This window comes from Electrophorus electricus, chromosome 15, assembly GCF_013358815.1.
Source record: "Electrophorus electricus isolate fEleEle1 chromosome 15, fEleEle1.pri, whole genome shotgun sequence".
NCBI lineage: Eukaryota > Metazoa > Chordata > Actinopteri > Gymnotiformes > Gymnotidae > Electrophorus > Electrophorus electricus.
The window spans coordinates 2,523,374-2,543,534 of NC_049549.1; the positions used below are offsets into that span (position 1 = coordinate 2,523,374).

The 20,161-nt window shown below is 48.4% G+C and overlaps 1 protein-coding gene across 2 annotated transcripts; it reads left to right on the forward strand.

The window, feature by feature from the left end:
• Positions 1 to 1,323: 1,323 nt before the first annotated feature.
• Positions 1,324 to 17,271, forward strand: slc43a2a (solute carrier family 43 member 2a). 2 transcript variants are annotated; one of them, XM_027029042.2, is made up of 14 exons: positions 1,324 to 1,454; positions 2,831 to 3,021; positions 7,213 to 7,453; positions 7,566 to 7,621; positions 7,705 to 7,781; positions 11,738 to 11,830; positions 11,945 to 12,078; positions 13,110 to 13,312; positions 14,717 to 14,860; positions 15,877 to 16,003; positions 16,129 to 16,261; positions 16,421 to 16,494; positions 16,580 to 16,703; positions 16,914 to 17,271. In XM_027029042.2, the coding sequence occupies exons 2-14, from the start codon at positions 2,862 to 2,864 to the stop codon at positions 17,073 to 17,075; spliced, it is 1,728 nt and encodes a 575-aa protein (XP_026884843.2). In that variant the 5' UTR covers positions 1,324 to 1,454; positions 2,831 to 2,861; the 3' UTR covers positions 17,076 to 17,271. The 2 variants fall into 2 exon arrangements, with proteins under 2 accessions (XP_026884843.2, XP_026884845.2); XM_027029044.2 differs by having other exon boundaries at positions 2,858 to 3,021.
• Positions 17,272 to 20,161: the final 2,890 nt, after the last annotated feature.

Genomic DNA, 20,161 nt, shown 5'->3' on the forward strand with positions numbered 1-20,161 from the left:
GTGACACAACACAAAATACCAAAGTGTCATTTGTAATCCAGACGAATCTAATGGCTTTTAAGGGGTTTGAACACTTCCCCAGTGGCCAATGCTTCAAAACCAGCCCCTGTGTTACTATATTAAAACATACTCAGGTAATGCATGACCATACTGATGAAATAGCACTTATTATTGTTTAAGATAGTCCTTATGTATTTTGTACTTCTAGGTATCAGCATTCATCCCTGTATTCTACAGTACTCTAGTTCATTGGTATATTGGACTCTAACCTACTGTCCTGTACTAGGATGTGTTCTATGAGTAAATGACAAAGCATTTTTGTAAGTCTGATAAATGCCCTAAATGTAAATGTAAATGTAATTAGCCATTGTGGAGCGACGACACTAAATTGCCACTAATATGCAGTTCTAAGTACGGTGTAACGTCTTCTTTCAGCCTCCAGAGGGCGACACTGCGGTGTCATTTGGTTTGGCTGTGGGTTTGGACCTCTGTCTCTTGAAGGCTGTGTTCACAGTCCCTGTAAACACATTCAGTAGGTTTCTCGGAATAAGCACCTAAGTGAGTACTACAATATTAACATCTTAACTTCTCTGATCACATTCAGGTTGACCTTGATCTTCCGCCAGCAGTCCCATGGAACTGGGAGCAGGTCTTCACTGGGAGTAGGTCTTCACTGGGAGCAGGACTTCACTGCGAGCAGGTCTTCACTGGGAGTAGGTCTGATGGAGTTGTTTGAGTTTCCGCACTATGTGCTGATAATGTGTACTGTTCCACATGGGCTGTTTTCTGAAAGTTTTGAAACAAAAATTTGATCCACTGCTAGTTCAGTCTTTGACCAAACTTTCAAAGTGAGTTAAATGTTTTTAACTCATGTAAAATATGTTTGTTTCTTGTTGTTATTATTATTATTATTATTATTAGTAGTAGTAGTAGTAGTAGTAGTAGTAGTAGTAGTAGTAGTGTTGATAATCTAAAACTAATTTTATTTAGTATTTCAGTAGTTTTCTTTGGGGATTACTGTAATCCTCCGATTTAATTTGCATAGACAGCCAAGAACTATAAAACTAAAAATAATATTTCGTCTGCGGATAAATATATTTCATCTGCAACTTGTAAATGCGCTCAGCTGTCAAACGCAAATGAATCTCCGAACTCCGTGTTGAAGTTTAAGTGTTTAAGCTTTGTGACAAAAACAAGGGACGAAATGTGATGTCTCATTACATATTTATGAGTGGTCGATGCCGATTGGTTTGCGTTCGTCACTAGCTCAGGAAGCAGCCAATGAGGAAGTTGGCTTGTTTATGAAGCAAGCGGTGCGAATATAAAAACAGGGATCATATGTTGGGAAATATATTGATATAAAGAAAGCAAACAACAACATCACAACGTTTGCAGCATTCGTAGCCAGCGCAGAGAGGAGTAGACGCTAGGTTTGATGAGACGGGAATAAACGGGTAGGTGTTTTCTTTATTCTAGGGGATGCTGGACAGTAAGTTAGCGCCTTAAGGGACCGTGTCGCGTGTTATGAACGATGACATGACATTAAATAATGACATTTCTGGAGTATACTAACATAACGCACAGGAGGGGACGTGTATCGTACTGTGATGAATTATATAAGGTTATGTCGTAGCATCTGGTTCGAGAGGGGATCGTGTACGCTGCTAATGACGCGAGGAGCGCCGGATCCAGGGCGCAAACTGCGCTGGTTTAAGTCGCATCTCCACATAAATCCAGTGCGCAACTTAGTGGACAGACAGTAACTAGTGTCCACAGCGTCCGGGGAGCAGGGTGGTCTTCACATGAGACGGGACACTGAATCGTTATTGCTTTGGTACTTCTAGAGTTCTTTTCTCGATATGCATTAAGATATAACGTTATAACATTAACGTTATAACCTAGTGATGCGTCTTACAGAAGCCAGCTTACAAAGGCACCCGATCAGGACAGCCCGGCCGCCGTCACCGTGCGTCGTGAAGGTGATGTTTTAAAGACTCCCACGGGCGCAAAAGGCAGGGGAGCAGCAGGATGTGCAACTGCACGACCGTCAGCCCCGAGGCGCGGGGAGGGGGCTTATAGGCGCGCGCGCTCACCACCGGCTCCAGTTCAGACCAGTTTCGGCGTCGCTCGTTTCCCGCGAGACACCGCATTGCATGTACGCGCACGGGGACTTTTCTCACTGACGATATGCTCGAGGACGCACGTAAAACAACGCTCTGTTAAAATGATAACGACAGTCATTCGCAGCATTGCAGGATGCACCGCAAACTGTAAAAAAAAAAAAAAAAAAAAAAAAAATGCAGCGTGAATTTCATTGTTTTTTATATAAATCAAATCACATTAACGATAACACGTTAGTGCGCGTGCAGGACGACCAGCTCGGAGCACAAAGAAATCGCTCGAGTCCCGCGCCGCACTGGTTCGAACCGGCTCGAGCTTGGTCTCACGTGGAATCTCTTTGGCATCTGTTTACCGTGTAGCCAATGAGGGAGCGGCACGAACCTGCCCTCCAATGGGGTGCAGCGTGGGCGGGGTCATGGGGGGAAGTGGGTGGGGCTGACCAGCAGCACGCGTTGGGAGCTCAGCTGTTTCTGTTTATGAAACGTTTTGTAAAGTTGTGCAAAGAAGTTAAATGACACGCGCAGCGTTATAAACTTTATAAAACATTATAAAGTTTTCTTATTTAATAAAGAATACTATTAAACACACCCACGGCTCTCGTTCTTTGTTAGATATATTTAAATAAACAGATAAATAAAAATATCAGTCTCCTAAATAGGAGGTTTATAGGGCTTAATGGCCAAGATCAGGGGTGGCTCTGTTTCTCCAGATGCTGATCCAGTGTCACGTTCCCCAGCACGATGGCACCCTCTCTGGCCACTGCCTTCTCGCGGCGCTGGTGGATGGCGGTCACGGCGGTGATGGAGAACCTGCTCTTCTCTGCCGTGCTGCTCGGATGGGGGTCTCTCCTCATCATGCTCAAATCCGAAGGCTTCTACTCGCACCTGTGCAGAGAACCAGGTAAGAAGGCGAAGTAGCAGCCACGGGAGGTGAGGAAAAACACGCCTGACATCAGTAACTGTGGCTGTGGCAAATTAGCATGATTATTGCAGGACTTAATGCAGGAATGCTTAATCTGGCGAGCCCAGCTCAAAACCAGATCAAACCAGCTCAAATATTAGTTTCTACGGTCAGAAACGTCCCGAAGTGAACCGATGTGACTACATAGTCATGTGTGCATTTATTAAGAGCTGTTTGCTTTCCTCACCATGTGTTGTGAAATCTCTACCAGCCTAAATAAAGCCAGAGACCTGGCTGAGGTTGTATCTTCATATACTTTCCTCCTGATGCATGGCCAAAGATGTTGAGTCACCATATCTGCAAAGCTCTAGCTTTTTTTTCCCCCAAGTCTGCACCTTGAGCAGAGATGCCACTGGTATCCGTGGTAATGGCAGTGCGTTTCAGCCAGTGAGATGTAATATTAAACCTCGGTGCTAAAATCCCTTCAGGAAAAGAGTCAAGGCTGACTATCTTGGATTTTTTTGTATATAAAGGTTTTTTTTTCCACCCAACTGCCCTTAATTGTCTTATTGTCCTGTGTCTGCATTCGTAGCTTTTCTGCCTACAGCAGGTGAGTTTTGTTTTGCTTTTATCACCACAAAGTTAACCTGGAGAGACGAGAAGTGAACGGAGCTAAGACTTTGGACGTTGGAGCAGAACGCGCTCTCTGCAGCGTCGATGGCCCAAGGTTTCTAATAGAAGGGTTTATAAAAGAGAGTATCACTTTGTGGATTAACCAGACAACACAATGCTGTCAGATGACACTGATGAGCCAGACATGCTCACAGACAGGTTTATCTGACCAGACATCTTACACGCTGACATGTTTGTATGTGTATGCTCCGGGCTCACGGCCCAAATTAGGCCCAGCGCCGTCAAGACAAGCAGGCATCCTGCAGGCTGTGTACTCTAAGGACAGGCAGGGAACAGAGCTACACACAAACGCTCACAGCAAAACTGAGAGCAGGTCTGTGGGTCGTCATTAACCTTGTTTGGTCCTTCTGAGTGCAGCCTCTGTGGACGTGTACAGTAATTCATCTTCCCACGTGACATCTTCTAAAAGAGGCCGTGTTGAGCTCTGTTTCCAGTTCTTAATAAAACAGGTCGGTGTCTAGTGGACATGGCGTTCTGAAACTTCACTCGACATTAAAGCTCATTGTACCTCTCATTTTTCTGTGATTTACAGCATTTAGCTGACACTTATATCCAAAGTGACTTATAATTATGACTGACTACATGAGAGTTTTGCTCAGTGGAAACTTAGCAAGGGCAGGTCTTGAACTGGCAACCTTCTGATTACTAGTCCAGTACCTGAACCACTGAGCTACCAGGATGTATTTCCGGATGTTTATCAAGATTTACAGTTTGATTACTGTGGCACGGTGGTGTCGGTTCAAAGGAAAACGTGTTCTGGTGCTAATCGCTCTGCATCTCGCCTGGGTGAGACGTGGTGGTTTACACAAGTGTGTGAATGAGAGGCAGCCTTCCAGCTGTGCCCTGACACACCTCCTTTCTTCTCTCTGGACCTCCTCACATGCAGGCGCAAACGCTTCCACAAAGATCTTTGACAGTTAGCACAGGCCGGCGTAGTGCGCAGTTCGAGAGAAGCCCATGTCCCCTGCTCACTACATGATGGGATACTTCCAATGTCTCGCTGTTATAAAGTTTTTTGTTATTCACCGTTTATTTTAAGACCCAGATACAACTGTTTTGTGAGAAGGTAGAGATGCATATAGGTGAAAACACACAACATCACACATAGACAACTTGCACCAAGAAAGAATTAAAATCCATAAATACAACAAAAAAAGAGATGGTAAGAATATGTTACTCAGATCCTGCAGACGTTATAATGGCTTCAAATGATTTAAAACTAGTGAAACTCCCCAGCACTTTCAGAAGGACAGCAGTCATTTCCTTGTCAGGTTGAGGCTGGTTCAAACCAGTCCAGTTTATGTGATTGTAACTGTGATCTTGGGTCACATGACCAGTGGTAGGGTGCAGATTTGTCTTCACACTTTCACACCCCCCCTGTTTTTTAAAATCACCAGCTGTGTTTCCATGGGTCAGCACGTGTGTTAGTACAGCCCTGGCATCGTAGCGGTGACACCATCACAGGGCCGTCTCCTGCCCGGATACCTCCGAGACGTTCTCACGCTTTCAAACTGGTCTAAACAGGAACCTAAAGGACCTTAAAGGAACCTGCCACAGTTCTGCCCTTCTCCTACTCTCACTTCCACCACCATATACCCGAGAGGAATGTCAGTCTCTGGATATCCGTAGCGACAGCTGTCAGATCGAAGGAGGAAAGACTTCCACAGAGGTCGATAAACAGAAGGGGATGCCAGAGGAACACGTCCACGGTTTACGCAGAGAAGTCTTTCAACATAACTGCGTGGGATCAATAGGTTTTGTCTATCCATCCATCCATCCATACCTTCTTTTATCTGACTCCTGGCTGACTCTGTGTTTGGTATGGGCCCTGTGTTACCCCATGGGCACACTGAGTGTCTTTCAGAGTCGTCAGATTTCTGTACTGTTCACAGTAGACAACTTGCTGAGTTGTAATTGGGAATCTTGAAGTCGTTGCGGTTTTCACATTACATGACTGATCAGTGACGCGGGGATACGCATCACATTACAAGATCTGTCACCAGCAGGAATCTCAGACGAGTCTGTCTGGGCTCCAAACTATGTTTCGTCATGAAAACACATGCAAATAGTGACACAGGGAATCATGCACAAGACGTCCTGCGATCCAAGTTGTTCATATGCTGATTTGCAGTGAAAAAACAGAGGAGGAATAACTTTTGTTGCTTGTTGGTTTTATAACCCCTCCTCCAGTTTCCCCTTACCCTGTGTCATACACTTTCATTGGCTGCCTTCACTCTGAGTATTTCACTCTCATTGGCTGTAGCTCGTCGCTGCGCTCACTGCCAGTAATAACCGGGTACTAACACTTTTTCCACCCCAGGACTTGAACTCTCTGACAGATCCAAATATTTAGCCTGCTTGATATTTATATTTTATATCGCCTGCTGTTAGTGAGTACAGAATAATGTTGTGTGAACTTGGGAACTGTGGTTAAAACTGTTTGGTGTGGGTTGTGTTAAGTGAACTGTGGTTCAGGCATGAGTTTGTTAGGGCGGGAGTGTAGGTTGTGTTAAGTGATTGACTCTGGGAGTATGTGTAACTCTGGGAGTGTGTAACGTCTGGGCCTGTTTGTCAGTCGCGTTCAAGGAAAAAATTCTTCATTCCAGGAATCACAAAGACATGTTGTGCCTTCATTCTTAGGACCAAAATGCCCACCCACACGCTACATAAACAGGTCCCTCCGATCCACCCACCCTACCCCCTCCGCTGGGTAACAGTGTTCTCAGAAACCTGTTCTTGGCTGTGGAGATGACTGCATTGTGTGGGGAGGGAGGCACATAAAGACCTGTGGGAGCGTTGAAGAGGGATACATCTCTCAGCCGAAGTGTGACTCTCCTCTGGTAAACGCAGCACGGCTGAGGGGAGTGGCAGACAGAACTGTGGGGGCTCACGTGAGACACCTGGACCCCTAGAAGACATGACTGCTCATTTTGGAGGGGGAGAGTTCACTGGGTCTCAGGCAAACAGTGGCCCTGCTATTACTGCTCTGTGTTTACTAGATAAAGCTGGGCTTGTTTTCTGACCTTGCAGGCCGTTTCCTGGTCACTCTGTCACCCGAGAGAGAGAGAGAAAGAGAGAGCGAGAGAGAGAGAGAGAGAGAGAGAGAGAGAGAGAGAGAGAGGGAGGGAGAGAGGTCAGACAGCTCTTCCAGTCTCGTTTTCTCTTACAGCCTCGAGGATCATAACTTTCCTGGGAACAGATACGGGATCTTCTGCCTGAGCTGCTAATAAGTGACTGATAACTGCGCTCTGTTATAGGTGTTCACATGATACCTATAATAAACCAGTTCATAATATACCTGGAATAAATGATACATTTAGTAGCCTTTGGGAGTCTGTGCTGTTTTGCAAATGAAGGATTTGTTTTTGATCCTGTAAGGAAAACCTTTTTGAGCATCAGATTCCTTTTAGGACATAATTGTTATGGTAATTATGATGGTAATTGCTATTACAATCAGATCAGTTTTGTCACGCTTCTTTGTGTTTCTGACTTGATTAGGAAATAGTACTGCACAGAATGTGTCCGGGGAAGAGGCCAGACCCACAGTGAGCCCGACACACACTGACGATGAGGAGGATGAAGAATTACTGCAGATAAACGGCTGGCCCATCTGCAAGGACCAGGATGAGATGCTGAACTTGGCCTTCACTGTTGGCTCCTTCCTCCTCAGCGCCATCACCCTGCCACTCGGCATCATCATGGACAAGTACGGACCACGGAAGCTCCGCCTACTGGGCAGGTGAGGGGAGGGGCTCAGGAACCCCGCCAGAATCTCCGGGCATTCCGGGACCACTCGAAAGCTCTGGAGTGTGGGGTTTGTCCGTTAACTTAAAGTGTGTCTGCTTTTACAGTTCCTGCTTCGCCCTCTCCTGTATCCTGATTGCCTATGGAGCCAACGACCCGAGAAGTAGGTACCGAATCCTGGCTTCTTTACGTATATGGTAGCTACTGTTGGCATTCCTCTGAGATGGTCTTTGACGGTTGGTGCAGGTCTGTCCGTGCTGATCTTCTTTGCCCTGGCGCTTAACGGTTTTGGTGGGATGTGTATGACCTTCACCTCTCTCACGGTGAGTGTCTGTCTGTGTCCTACAAGCCTGTCTGTCTGTGTCCTGTAGGCCTGTCTGTCTCTCCTGTGGCTTGTCTCAGTGTCCTTAGGCCTAAGTACAGTGTCACACAGCAGCCGTGCCTCTATCTGCTTTGCAGTGTCTGTGCACTGCATTGGTGCTGGACTCCAGCTCCAACTGGGAGCTCACTGCAGTGGTTCAGTAACTGGGAGCTCACTGCAGTAGTTCAGTAACTGGGAGCTCACTAGTGCTGGACTACAGCCAGAAACCCACTGCAGTGGTGCTACCCAGTGATGGTTTTCTGTTTGCAGAGCTTTGCAGGATGTCTGGAGAAGCCATGCAGTTTACACCCCGTGCTGGTACAGTGGTGGGTGACTGAATACAGGGTGTGTTTTATATCCAGTCAGTCCAGTAAGCAGAGACATGCCAACTGAGGACTGGATGCCTTTATTAGCCTGTATTCTAGGAAGCAAACACTCCCAGCAGAGTGAAAGCGTTCTGAGTCTGAAGTGTTGATGGGAAATGTTCTGAATGTCGTGAATTGAAAGGTGTCAAAAGAATCTTAGATTGGTTTCCTGTACATACAAACCCACACATACACCACATAAACAAGCACTCGCGCGCGCGCGCGCGCACGCACACACGCACACGCACACGCACACTAGAATACATGTCACATGTGTGTCCGTATGGGTGAGTGTGTGTGCACGTGTGTGTGAAGGTGTGTAAGAGTACACCACAGAACGCTGCAGCGGCTGGGTTTGCATAGACTCTCCCTTACTTTAAATAAGTGATCCAAGTGAGGTGGTGAGAGGCTGTCTCACTCTGTCTCACTCCTTCTCTCCTGAAGACATCTGAAGTGTTCATACTTGGGTCGCGTGTGTTTTACACGTCACTGTGACAGTTGAAAGCTGAACTGGACTTTCCATCTGAATTTTCCAGTGAGTAGTCAGAATTACTGATGACCTCAGCAGGGGTTTGTTCTTGTGCTGAAACTGGTAAGAACTGGTTATGGTGGCACACTGACACACATTACTTGTTTTAAATGCCATAAGAAGTCATTAATAAAATATATGTGTTTGAATTATTGTTAAAAAGTAGAAAGAAAAAGTGCACAGTTATCAGTCACTTATTAGCAGCTCAGGCAGAAGATCCCGTATCTGTTCCCAGGAAAGTTATGATCCTCGAGGCTGTAAGAGAAAACGAGACTGGAAGAGCTGTCTGACCTCTCCCTCTCTCTCTCTCTCTCTCTCTCTCTGCTTCTCTTATTCTCTCTATCTCTCCCTCTCTCCCTCCCTCTCGCCTTCTCTCTCTCTCCCCCCCAGTCGGTCCACTCAGTACTGTGTGTACTAACTGCAGTAAACAAGTGAGAACAGTGCGCGGTGGTGCCTGGGTCAGGTCAGCGAGGGTGAGAGAGAGATTCACACCCTAGATTTTTGAACACACTGACTCAGCACACTTTCCAGTGGTGGTTCCTTTAGCTCATCCGCACGCTCGCTCGTTTCCTCTTTCCGCATCCCCCCCCCCCCACACCGGGACAACGCTATTCTGGCGGGGGTGAGCTGAACTTGTTTGTGAGACTTTTATTTGTCCCTGTTTGTAGCAAAACAGAGTTTCTTTGGGTCAGAGAGAGAGCCAGAGATCAGAGACCGAGTAAGTGAGTGGAAGACAGAGAGAGAGAGTAGGAATGAGGGGCGAGGGGTGTGTTGGGGCTGAGGGGAAAGGCAGAATGTGTTTGAGCAGGGGGCCAAGAGACCAGGTGGTAGCGGACGGGGTTACACAGAAACACACGGCACACACACACCCTGTAAACAAGGCATGCCAGTGCTGTTGATCTGCTCATCTACACCGTCTGGCTGGCGCAGATCTGAAGGTCATGGTGATTTACTCTGTCGTGCTGGGGTCATGACACCAGTTAGGTGCACATTGCTGTTGTTCCTTGCTCCTGAGGAACACAGCCAGGAGGCTATCCTTAAGGGACACGGTTAGCGTCACAGTGTCGATGTTCTCGCTCGCTGGTTGGGGCGCGCAGCCCTGAGCCAGTTTTGGCCAGTTCCCCATGGGTTTGCTCACTGCTCACTTCCCAATTTTTTTGGTTTGGCTCTTTTCCTTTCTGGAAAAGCTTGCCGCTCTTACACGGAAACAGTGGCCACATCACGCTCCTCTACAGATCGTTCTGCCACAACACACCCGACCCGATCAGACGGCAGGCCGAGAGGGATTTTGTGCGATGGCATTGTACAAACAGAGGTGGCGACCTGTCACCGAAGCCGCATTCATGCGGTTCGACCAAATCCATTTTGAATGTCTCCTCATCAGAAACTTCGATAACTTTTTACATTTTTTGTATGTCTTAAGTGCCGGTTCCAGCTCTCGCAAAGCGTTTCTCTCAGAGTTCTTAAGGACACAGTTATAGCTGCTCCACTTGTTAATTCCCTAAAGTAGCTTTTCTTTGTCAGCTGATCTGTCAGCGGCCTCTCCCGAAACGCTCCCGGCATCATCGCGGTGTTTGTAGGCAAAGGTTCAGACTCCATACCGAGATAACAAACACCAAGCCTCGACGTTTACATGATTCCCGACCCAATGTGTTTCGCCCCCAGGGCAGGCCGGACCCAAAATTAGCCCCGGCAACCCTGAACGTGAGCAGTTGTTTCTAGCAGGCATGGAAATAAACCGCTCCTGTGAAACAACGCTGTGTTTAATGTGTTTTATCAGTTTGTTTTGGTTTGAGGATTTTGGACGAAGGTATCATGTTTTAAGGAAGGGTATATGTTTAAGAGACCAGCAGGAAGTAGGTCAAATGTGAGGACAGTTTCATCTCAGTCTACTGCCTCCCAAGTCTGCATGTACCGTCTGAAAAAGGGAAACCTCGCTGGTGTTGACACAGAGTTCCTGCTCTCCGTGTTCTGCATGTGCACGCTCTGTGCTGGTAAGCACTCGCTCAGCTGTGTGTGTTCTTATACAAAAACAGCTGTGACCCGTCTACCCATCTGTGTGCTCAGTGCCGTCCAGACCTGGGTCTGCCCAGATGGGCCCAAACGGGCCCATACGGTGCCTGGCCGCCCATACCCCCCTGCTGCAGTGGTGCTAGAGGGTGTTTGAGAATATCTGTCTATTCTAGAATATCTGTCTATTCTAGAGTGTGTGTGTGTGTGTGTGTGTGTGTGTGTATGTGTGTCTGTCTGTATTCTGGAGTGTTTGTGTCTGTTCTTGTTCTTGTTATTGTGCTGTTGTTACTGGTATCTGGGGTGGTTGGCCTGTTCCAAGCAATGATGACTTGTGTGTGTGTGTCTGTGAAAGAGAGAGAGAGAGAGAGAGAGAGAGAGAGAGAGAGAGAGAGAGAGAGAGTAGCAAAGCTGCGCGGGTAACAGGTTCTTGGAAAAACTGTGATTGCACTGACAGTGTTAAGTGTTTTGTTAGTGTGGTTTGCTAAATTACTCGATGAAAATCCTGGCAGTGCGCAAAGTGCGTGGAAGATGAGACACTCACTCGGCAGCAGCGGATCACGTGTTACGCGTCAGGTGTCCTGCTGGGGTGTTACACCTCCTTTACCTCTAGCTGGAGACTGTTTATCTGTATCTGCAGGCTGGAACAACACATGCTCAGCCTTCTACACACCCTTCTGCAATCCAGCTAAAAATATTTACATCACGCAGTTGGATCTGGAACAGAAGCCCCCCTAGCCTCGCCACCAGGGTCCTGTTGGTCATGTTGATGTATTCCTAAGACTGCTTTAGGGACTGTGGGGTGTTGTGTTATTTGTTAACAGAAAAGCCATGAATGTCCTGTATAAATGTACCGAATACCTTCTCTGTGTGAATGTCCTGAATGCCCTGTATGAATGTCCTGAATACCCTCTCTGTGTGAATGTCCTGTATGAATGTCCTGAATACCCTCTCTGGGTGAATGTCCTGAATGTCCAGTACGAATGTCCTGAATATCTTCTTTGTGTTCCGCAGCTTCCCAACATGTTTGGAGATCTTCGCTCCACGTTCATCGCATTCATGATTGGTTCCTACGCGTCCTCTGCTGTTACCTTCCCTGGCATTAAGGTACACACCCTCGGTGACATGCCCTCGGTGACACACACCCTCCACAGCACACTCCCACAGCTGTGCTGAAACGCCAGTGAGCGTGCTCCGTGGTAACATCTCCCGTCCTCGCAGGTGATCTATGACCTGGGCGTGGCCTTTATCACCATCCTGCTGGTGTGGGCGGGGTGCGCTGGCCTCGTCTTCATCAACTGCTTCTTCAACTGGCCTCTGGAGCCTTTCCCTGGTCCCGAGGACATGGACTACACGTATGTGACTGCCTGCAAAGTCATACAGCCCCTACCACCCACCATCTCTCCTGACTGTTCCAGGGCTACATACCCTCCCAGCTCTGGGACATCTGTATGTCTCCCCTCTCTGTGTCTGTCTCCCCTCTTGGTGTCTGTCTTCACTCCTGGCGTCTGTGTCCCCCCTCTGTGTCTGTCTCCCCTCTTGGTGTCTGTCTTCTCTCTCTGCTTCTGTCTCCTGTTTTGGTCTCTGTCTCCCTTCTCTGTGTCTGTCTTCACTCTCAGTGTCTGTCTCCCCTCTTGGTCTCTGTCTCCCCTCTCTGTGTCTGTCTTCTCTCTCTGTGTCTGTCTTCACTCTCAGTGTCTGTCTCCCTTCTTGGTCTCTGTCTCCCCTCTCTGTGTCTGTTTTCACTCTCGGTGTCTGTCTCCCCTCTTGGTCTCTGTCTCCCCTTTCTGCGCCTGTCTTCTCTCTCTGTCTGTCTCCCCTCTTGGTCTCTGTCTCCCCTCTCTGTGTCTGTCTTCTCTCTCTGTGTCTGTCTTCACTCTCAGTGTCTGTTTCCCCTCTTGGTCTCTGTCTCCCCTCTCTGTGTCTGTCTTCTCTCTCTGTGTCTGTCTTCACTCTCAGTGTCTGTCTCCCCTCTTGGTCTCTGTCTCCCCTCTCTGTGTCTGTTTTCACTCTCAGTGTCTGTCTCCCCTCTTGGTCTCTGTCTCCCCTTTCTGTGCCTGTCTTCTCTCTCTGTGTCTGTCTCCCCTCTTGGTCTATGTCTCCCCTTTCTGTGCCTGTCTTGCCTCTCTGTGTCTGTCTCCCCTCTTGGTCTCTGTCTCCCCTCTCTGTGCCTTTCTTCTCTCTCTGCATCTGTCTCCCCTCTTGGTCTCTGTCTCCCCTCTCTGTGCCTGTCTTCTCTCTCAGTGTCTGTCTCCCCTCTTGGTCTCTGTCTCCCCTCTCTGTGCCTGTCTTCTCTCTCTGCATCTGTCTCCCCTCTTGGTCTCTGTCTCCCCTCTCTGTGTCTGTCTTCAGTCTCACTATCTGTTTCCCTTTCCGGTTCCCTCAGTGTGAAGATCAAGTTCAGCTGGCTGGGCTTTGACCACAAGATCACAGGGAAGCAGTTCTACCGCCAGGTGACCACCGTGGGGCGCCGGCTGAGCGTGGGCAACTCCATGAAGAGTCCGCCCACTACGCTGGCCACGCAGGAGGGCAACCAGCTCTGCCTGTCCACTGTCGACCTGGAGGTGCAGTGCAAGGCTGGTCAGGAGTGTAAGTGTTGTCAGGTCATCTCGTCATCATCAGCAGTGTGACCAGAGTCGTCTCCTAGAGAGGGTAGCTTCCAAAAACAATTTGTCCGACTTTGGAGATTCCGTCATAGATCCCAATGAGTTTTCAAACTGCTTAGGGAAGCCTACCAAGAAGCAGGCCCATTCATTCTCACATTAGCCAGACACACTTGTAGATGAGGTAGGCTCTGTGCCAGCAAGCTGACTGACTTTCCCTGTAGCGCAGACTTCCAGCACTCCTACTCCAAAACGCAGCACTAAATACACGAGCGTTTGGACAAGTCTGTAAATAAAGCTTTTACACAAACGGACAGCGCATTAGTGTCCAGAGCCTGAAGCAGAGCCAGTGGGCCTTGTAATCGGAAGGTTGCCAGTTCAAGTCCCACCACTGCCAGGTTGCCACTGTTGAGCCCCTGAGCAAGGCCCCTAACGCTCAGTTGCTCAAGTTGTACTCAGTGATAATTGTAAGTCGCTAAATTCCATAAATGTAAATGTAAATGTGTGTCAGGTGTCATGCCAAACGGAAGTCTGCGCTAAAGCTACGCATGGAGAAGAGTTGTGGATCATTGGAGGGAGGTTTGGGGAGGGAGGTCTGAGAGGTCTGGGAGGTCTATGGTGGGGGTCTCTGCTGTAACCACCCAGCAGGAGGTGTGGTAACGGAGAGAGTGACACAGATTTACACTGTGTGTGTGTATGTGTGTGTGTGTGTGTGTGTGTGTGTGTGTGTGTGTGTGCGTGTGTATTAGCAGGCATTCACATGTGTACACACAGGTTATCCAAATAGTCTGTAGGTATGTACATTCCTGCATCACTGGGTAATAAACACTGACAAACACCATAAAGTGCGTACTAGGGCTGTGCAGCAAGGGTTAGTGTACCAGGACGTGACCTGGACAAAGCACACAGCCTGTGAGGCTCCACGCCACAGAATAGCATTATTTTACACAGTAGCTCGTGCAGTTAAACAGCACCTGACACATCTACAGCAGCTTTGCAAGGTCATGGTGACCAGTAGTTCTGCAGGTTTTCAGAACACCTGAGTACTGAACCTGATTATGTATTTGGGTGCAATCAGTTAGGCTGATCAACAAATCGTATGGGAAGTTTAACAGCACCTTTCTGTCTCTCTCCCTCTCTTGCTCGCGCTCTCTCTCTCTCCCTCTCTCTCTCTCTCTCTCTCTCTCCCTCTCTCTCTCTCTCTCTCTCTCTCTCCCTCTCTCTCTCTCCCTCTCTCTCTCTCCCTCTCTCTTCCCCTCTCTCTCTCTCTCTCCCTCTCTCCCTCCCTCTCTCTCTCTCCCTCTCTCTCTCTCTCTCTCCCTCCCTCTCTCTCTCTCCCTCTCTCTCTCTCTCCCTCTCTCCCTCTCTCCATCATCCTCTGTCTCTGTAGCCCAATCCTTCATGCGCAGTGTTTTCAGTCCGATCTTCCTGCTCAGTCTGATCACCATGTGCGTCACACAGCTGCGTCTGATCTTCTACATGGGAGCCATGAACAGCATCCTGGAGTCACTCACTGACAGAGACCTGAGCACAGGTGTGTGTGTGTGTGTGTGTGTGTGTGCGTGTGTGTGTGTGTGTGTGCGCGTGTGAGTGTGTGTGTGAGAGTGTGTGTGCTTATTGGACAACTTTGTGTAGATTATTTATAAGATGCTAATTTATAAGGTGCTGAAAGCGTGACGATCTGCTCCGTTTCCTGTTCTTTGTGACATGCCCGACTGCTTCCTGTTCTGCGGTGTTCACACACAATGCCTCTCTGTGCTGTGTTCACACACACTGCCTCTGTGCTGTGTTCACACACACTGCCTCTCTGAGCTGTGTTCACACACACTGCCTCTCTGTGCTGTGTTCACACACACTGCCTCTCTGTGCTGTGTTCACACACACTGCCTCTCTGAGCTGTGTTCACACACACTGTCTCTCTGAGCTGTGTTCACACACACTGCCTCTCTGTGCTGTGTTCACACACACTGCCTCTCTGAGCTGTGTTCACACACAATGATGATGCGTGAGTAGGCTCTGCTCCATGTCACTAACACCTCCCACTCTCTCTGTGCCCTGCTCTCGTGTCAATGCCCACTCAGTGGAGAGGATGGCAGTGGGTAAGACCAGCCGCTAGATCAGACTAGCACTCTTCATCCTCTCACCTACACCTCCTCCCGCTCCTCCCCGTGCCTTCCATACTGGTCCATACTGGTCCATACTGGTCCATTCCAATCCATACTGATCCTTTCTGGTCCATAATGGTCCATAATGGTCCACACTGATCCATATCAATCCATATCAATCCATATTGATCCATACTGATCTATACTGGTCCATAATGGTCCATACTGATCCATATCGATCCATATCGATCCACACCAACCTATATTGATCTATATTGCCGTGTGAAAACACAGATCTCTGCCCAGATTAGCGACATCACCTGGCATCAGATTCAGCGCGCATCCCATCATATCCATCCGGTCACCCACACGTTAATGGCGCCGCAGAACGATGCTTCATGCTTATGCTGACTCTGTCTCTTCATCTCTCCTCCCGTTCTCTCAGTGAGCACATACACCTCCATCTTCGGAGTGCTACAGCTGCTGTGCCTCCTGACTGCTCCAGTAATCGGCTACGTCATGGACTGGAGACTCAAAGAGTGTGAGGAGGACACCCAGAAACAAGTTGCCAAGTGAGTGAGACCTCCACCCCCCACCCCCCGCATGCACCACCCAGACTTGGCCAGTGTGCCCAGTAACAGTTGACATGGCAGGCTGCCGGTTAACCCTCCTGTCTGTGTTGGTCTGTTGTTCTTAGAGACCCCACCCAGCCAAAGAAGCGGGACAAACAGATCCAGAAGATCAGCAATGCAACCCGAGCCTTCATCTTTACCAACATGCTGCTCGTGGGCTTTGGGTTCACCTGCCTGATCCCCAACCTGCCTCTCCAGGTAACGGAGGAACACGGTCACACGGGGTGAAGTGGCACTCACACGGTTCCTGTGGGGGCTAGTGTTGTGATACAGTGACCCCTAGTGGATGTATTTGTCACTGCCGTATGTTGGAGACCAAGATCTCCCCCACACGTCGTTATTTTCTTCTCTCCTCAGATTTTGTCCTTTGTACTGCACACTGTTGTGAGAGGATTCATCCATTCTGCTGTGGGGGGCTTATACGCTGCTGTGTAAGTACGCCAGCCTTGTTTGTTTGTGTGTGTTTGTTTGTTTGTTTGGCTGTGGTTTATGACTGTTATTTCCTCCGTTCTGTAGGTACCCTTCCTCCCAGTTTGGCAGTCTGACGGGCATGCAGTCTCTGATCAGTGCGCTCTTCGCTCTGCTCCAACAGCCCCTCTTCATGGCCATGATGGGCCCACTGGAGAAAGACCCTCTCTGGGTGAGCACCACCACCAACCCAATAACACCACCCACCACCACCACCCACCATGAGCTCTCGTGTCCACTCTGCACAGTTGATTTGCACTCCAAGTTACATTCACAGTAAATGTTGTGACGTAGCAGGCAGATTCTGACCATCTGCTGTGGTTTGTGTGTGTGTGTGTGTGTGTGTGTGTGTGTGTGTGTGTGTGTGTGTGTGTGTGTGCAGGTGAATGTGGGCCTGTTGGTTCTCAGTCTGCTGGGATTCTGCCTGCCCTCCTACCTGCTCTGCTACGGTAAGCAGCTGCGGCGTCAGAAACAGGAGCGTGAAGACGACCCCAAGATCCACACGCAGATCACCAACGGCACAAACCTGCAGGCCTGCGTGTGAGGGAGGATGCGCCCATGCTTCCGGCAGAGAGAGAGAGAGAGAGAGAGAGAGAGAGCTGGGAGGAGAGGAGAGAGGGATGATGGCCTCCACCAGAGTGATCCTACTTTCATGCATCTGCACACATCATCACACTCACACACACACACTCACATACACGCACTCATACACACACACACTCACACACACACTCACACACACACACTCATACACACACACACACACTCACACACACACACACACACTCACATACACACACACTCACATACACACACTCATACACACACACACACACACACACACTCATACACACACACACACACACACACACACTCATACACACACACACACACACACACACACTCACACACACACACACACACACACACACACTCATACACACACACACACACACACACACTCATACACACACACACACACACACACACTCACACACACACACACACACACACACACACTCACACACACACACACACACACACACACACTCATACACACACACACACACACACACACTCACACACACACACACACACACACACACACACACTCACACCAGCCATAGCAGTAAAGCTCTAGTTGTCAGCGTGCCACAAACATGTTTACACACCCCTTAGAGTGCACTGGTTGAACACTGTGAAGCCCAAACCACTGCACCTGACAGGACCATCTACCTTCCACACACACACACTCACACGCATGCATGTCCACCTTCCACACATGCGACACATTGAGGGGCTCATATTACCCTCATCACTAAAGTGGACACGGGCCATGAACACACACATGCACACACACAGTACAGGTCAACAAACCCAGAGAGAGGAACAACACTGACACGATGGACTGGAAGACTCACCGTCTCGCCCTTTACTTCTTTCCGGGATTTTTCTGAATTTGCTCCATGTCCTTCCAGCTATAGAGACAGGGAGACACAGCAGGGGATCCTCTCCGTTCGGAGGGCATGACTCACCCCCCACCCCCCCCCCCTCCCTGACTCGTCTCCGTGACTCGTCCCCGTGACTCATCCCAGGCGGCGAGGAGTGTCACTTGGCCTCCCAGCTCTGGTACTGCTGGTCCCTCCCCTGTTTACAGGGATACTACAGTCACAGAACCTGATCCCAGGTCAATGCTCGCACTGTTTCTGTGAGAATGCAAGAATGCAAGAGCAGCCAGCAGTGCAATCAGTCCTCCCACCCTGGTGTGGCCAGAGCTCTGCGGTCTTTCCTGATGAACGGAGCTCTCTGGAGAGGAACAGCACCTACCTGCATGAAACCGTGTCAGAACAAAGCGCGTTACACAGTAGTTTGTTTAGGGTTTAGTTTTTTTTCTTTCGGGCTTTCTGCAGTCTCGAGATACGTGGGCCTTTTCTCGGCTTGGCGTGCAGGACCAGAAATGTCTGAAAAAGTACCAAATAGATAAACTTACGCAAATAAATGAGGACATAGCAAGCATGTAAAAGGGACTACATGGCAACATGCTTATTATGTATTCTAATGTATTCTAATATATTCTAATGTATTCTAATGCCACATGGGCATATTATGTTGAACTGAGTCCATTCAGATCACTTAAGTTGTATTGCTGAAAAGCTTTGCTTTATGTGAATCTGATTTTGTTCTCTCATCAGCAAATAACAAAATAATGGGCAGAATATTATACAATCAGATTCAAATATGAGAGAGACTGAACTTCACTAGCAATAATGTGCCACGCCATATTGCACACGTATGAAACTCTAGGTATTGTATGGCTCACCAGGGTGTTAACAACCACCTACTCTGCCTGTAGTGCTTTACTACAGCCTGTTAGCACAACATTAGGTGTGTGTTCCAATGTTTTTCTTATAACGTTTCTATATATGTTTTATTTGTGAAATGTTAGACCTCGGTAATGGTTCATATCAAATGTATTTACTTAAAATATGTCTCAGTTCAAGTTGTATTACATCTTGCGACTGTGTGTGTGTGTGTGTGTGTGTGTGTGTGTGCGTGCGTGTGCGTGCGCGTGCGTGCGTGTGCGTGTGCAAATAGTGATCTGTGAGTGCACGTTCCTGTGTTCAGTGAGTAGTTAGCACAGCAGACTTCGGCTAGTCCACGTGGAGCTCCTCTGTCGCTATAATAGTTCCTGAGCACAGCCGTATCAAACCCACACACGCAGTCAAGATTCGTGTGTCTGCTCAGATGGGTTGGTCCATTAGTGTTTACCTACATGGTGCTTTGAAAAAACAATTACAGGAATAGTTACACTATATATCATGGCCAAGTGTTCAACTTCAGTACAGTAGAGAAGTAATGAAATATTGTATTAAATAAAAAAAACAAAAAACTTTTTCTTGATCATCAAAAAAGTGTGAGAAGCTGCCTGAGAATGCTGAGTCTCTGTCCCACAATGCTGTGTCTCCGTCCCAGAATGCCTCTGGCCTTGACCCTTGTTCCTGTAGCTGATTCTAAGGCTGGAGTGCAGTTTGTTAGTACGGTTGACTCGGTGTCTTTCTTTAAGAGCTCAGCTCCACACCTGACGCAAAGTACTCTCAGTGCCGAAGTGCTAAACTTCCTTTATTTACCTCCGCACCCTTGTGTGTCCCTCTCCCGTAGCAGTCACGTGATCTGAGATGAGATTTGAAATGAAAGTCTCACATTCACGATGTTAACCCTCCTGCTACAGAAATGCCTGTCGTGTTCGTTCTGTAATTAGACTGGCCTCTTTGTCATGGGACCAGCTCTGTACGGTGATATGAGGGTCACAGAGAGACACCTCCCTTATTTGGGCCTTAGTCAATGGGTATTGTGGTAAAAACGTTTGACACTAGCACACCTCACCTTGTTTAAATCAGGCTCCTGGAGGATTTGGGCAGAAATGTATCCGTGCAGTTTCTCCACATCTGTCCTCTACCTCCAGGCAGGCTGCCACAGCTCCTACGGCCTAGCCGTGTTTTCCCTGACTGGAGTTCTTTCACTGTGATTTTCTGTCACCAATTTTAGTCTCTCTCTGTTACATTCTCATTGTGCTAATCACACAGAGCTGTGCACTTAAACAGGTTCAATCCATCTTACACCCTAACCCTA

Bases quoted from the DNA above. Each gene is read 5' to 3' on its own strand.
- slc43a2a (XM_027029042.2), top strand. From the start codon at position 2,862: ATGGCACCCTCTCTGGCCACTGCCTTCTCGCGGCGCTGGTGGATGGCG. The intron at 7,622-7,704 runs GTAGGTACCGAA...CGGTTGGTGCAG, and splicing joins TGGAGCCAACGACCCGAGAA to GTCTGTCCGTGCTGATCTTC. The intron at 7,782-11,737 runs GTGAGTGTCTGT...TGTGTTCCGCAG, and splicing joins TGACCTTCACCTCTCTCACG to CTTCCCAACATGTTTGGAGA.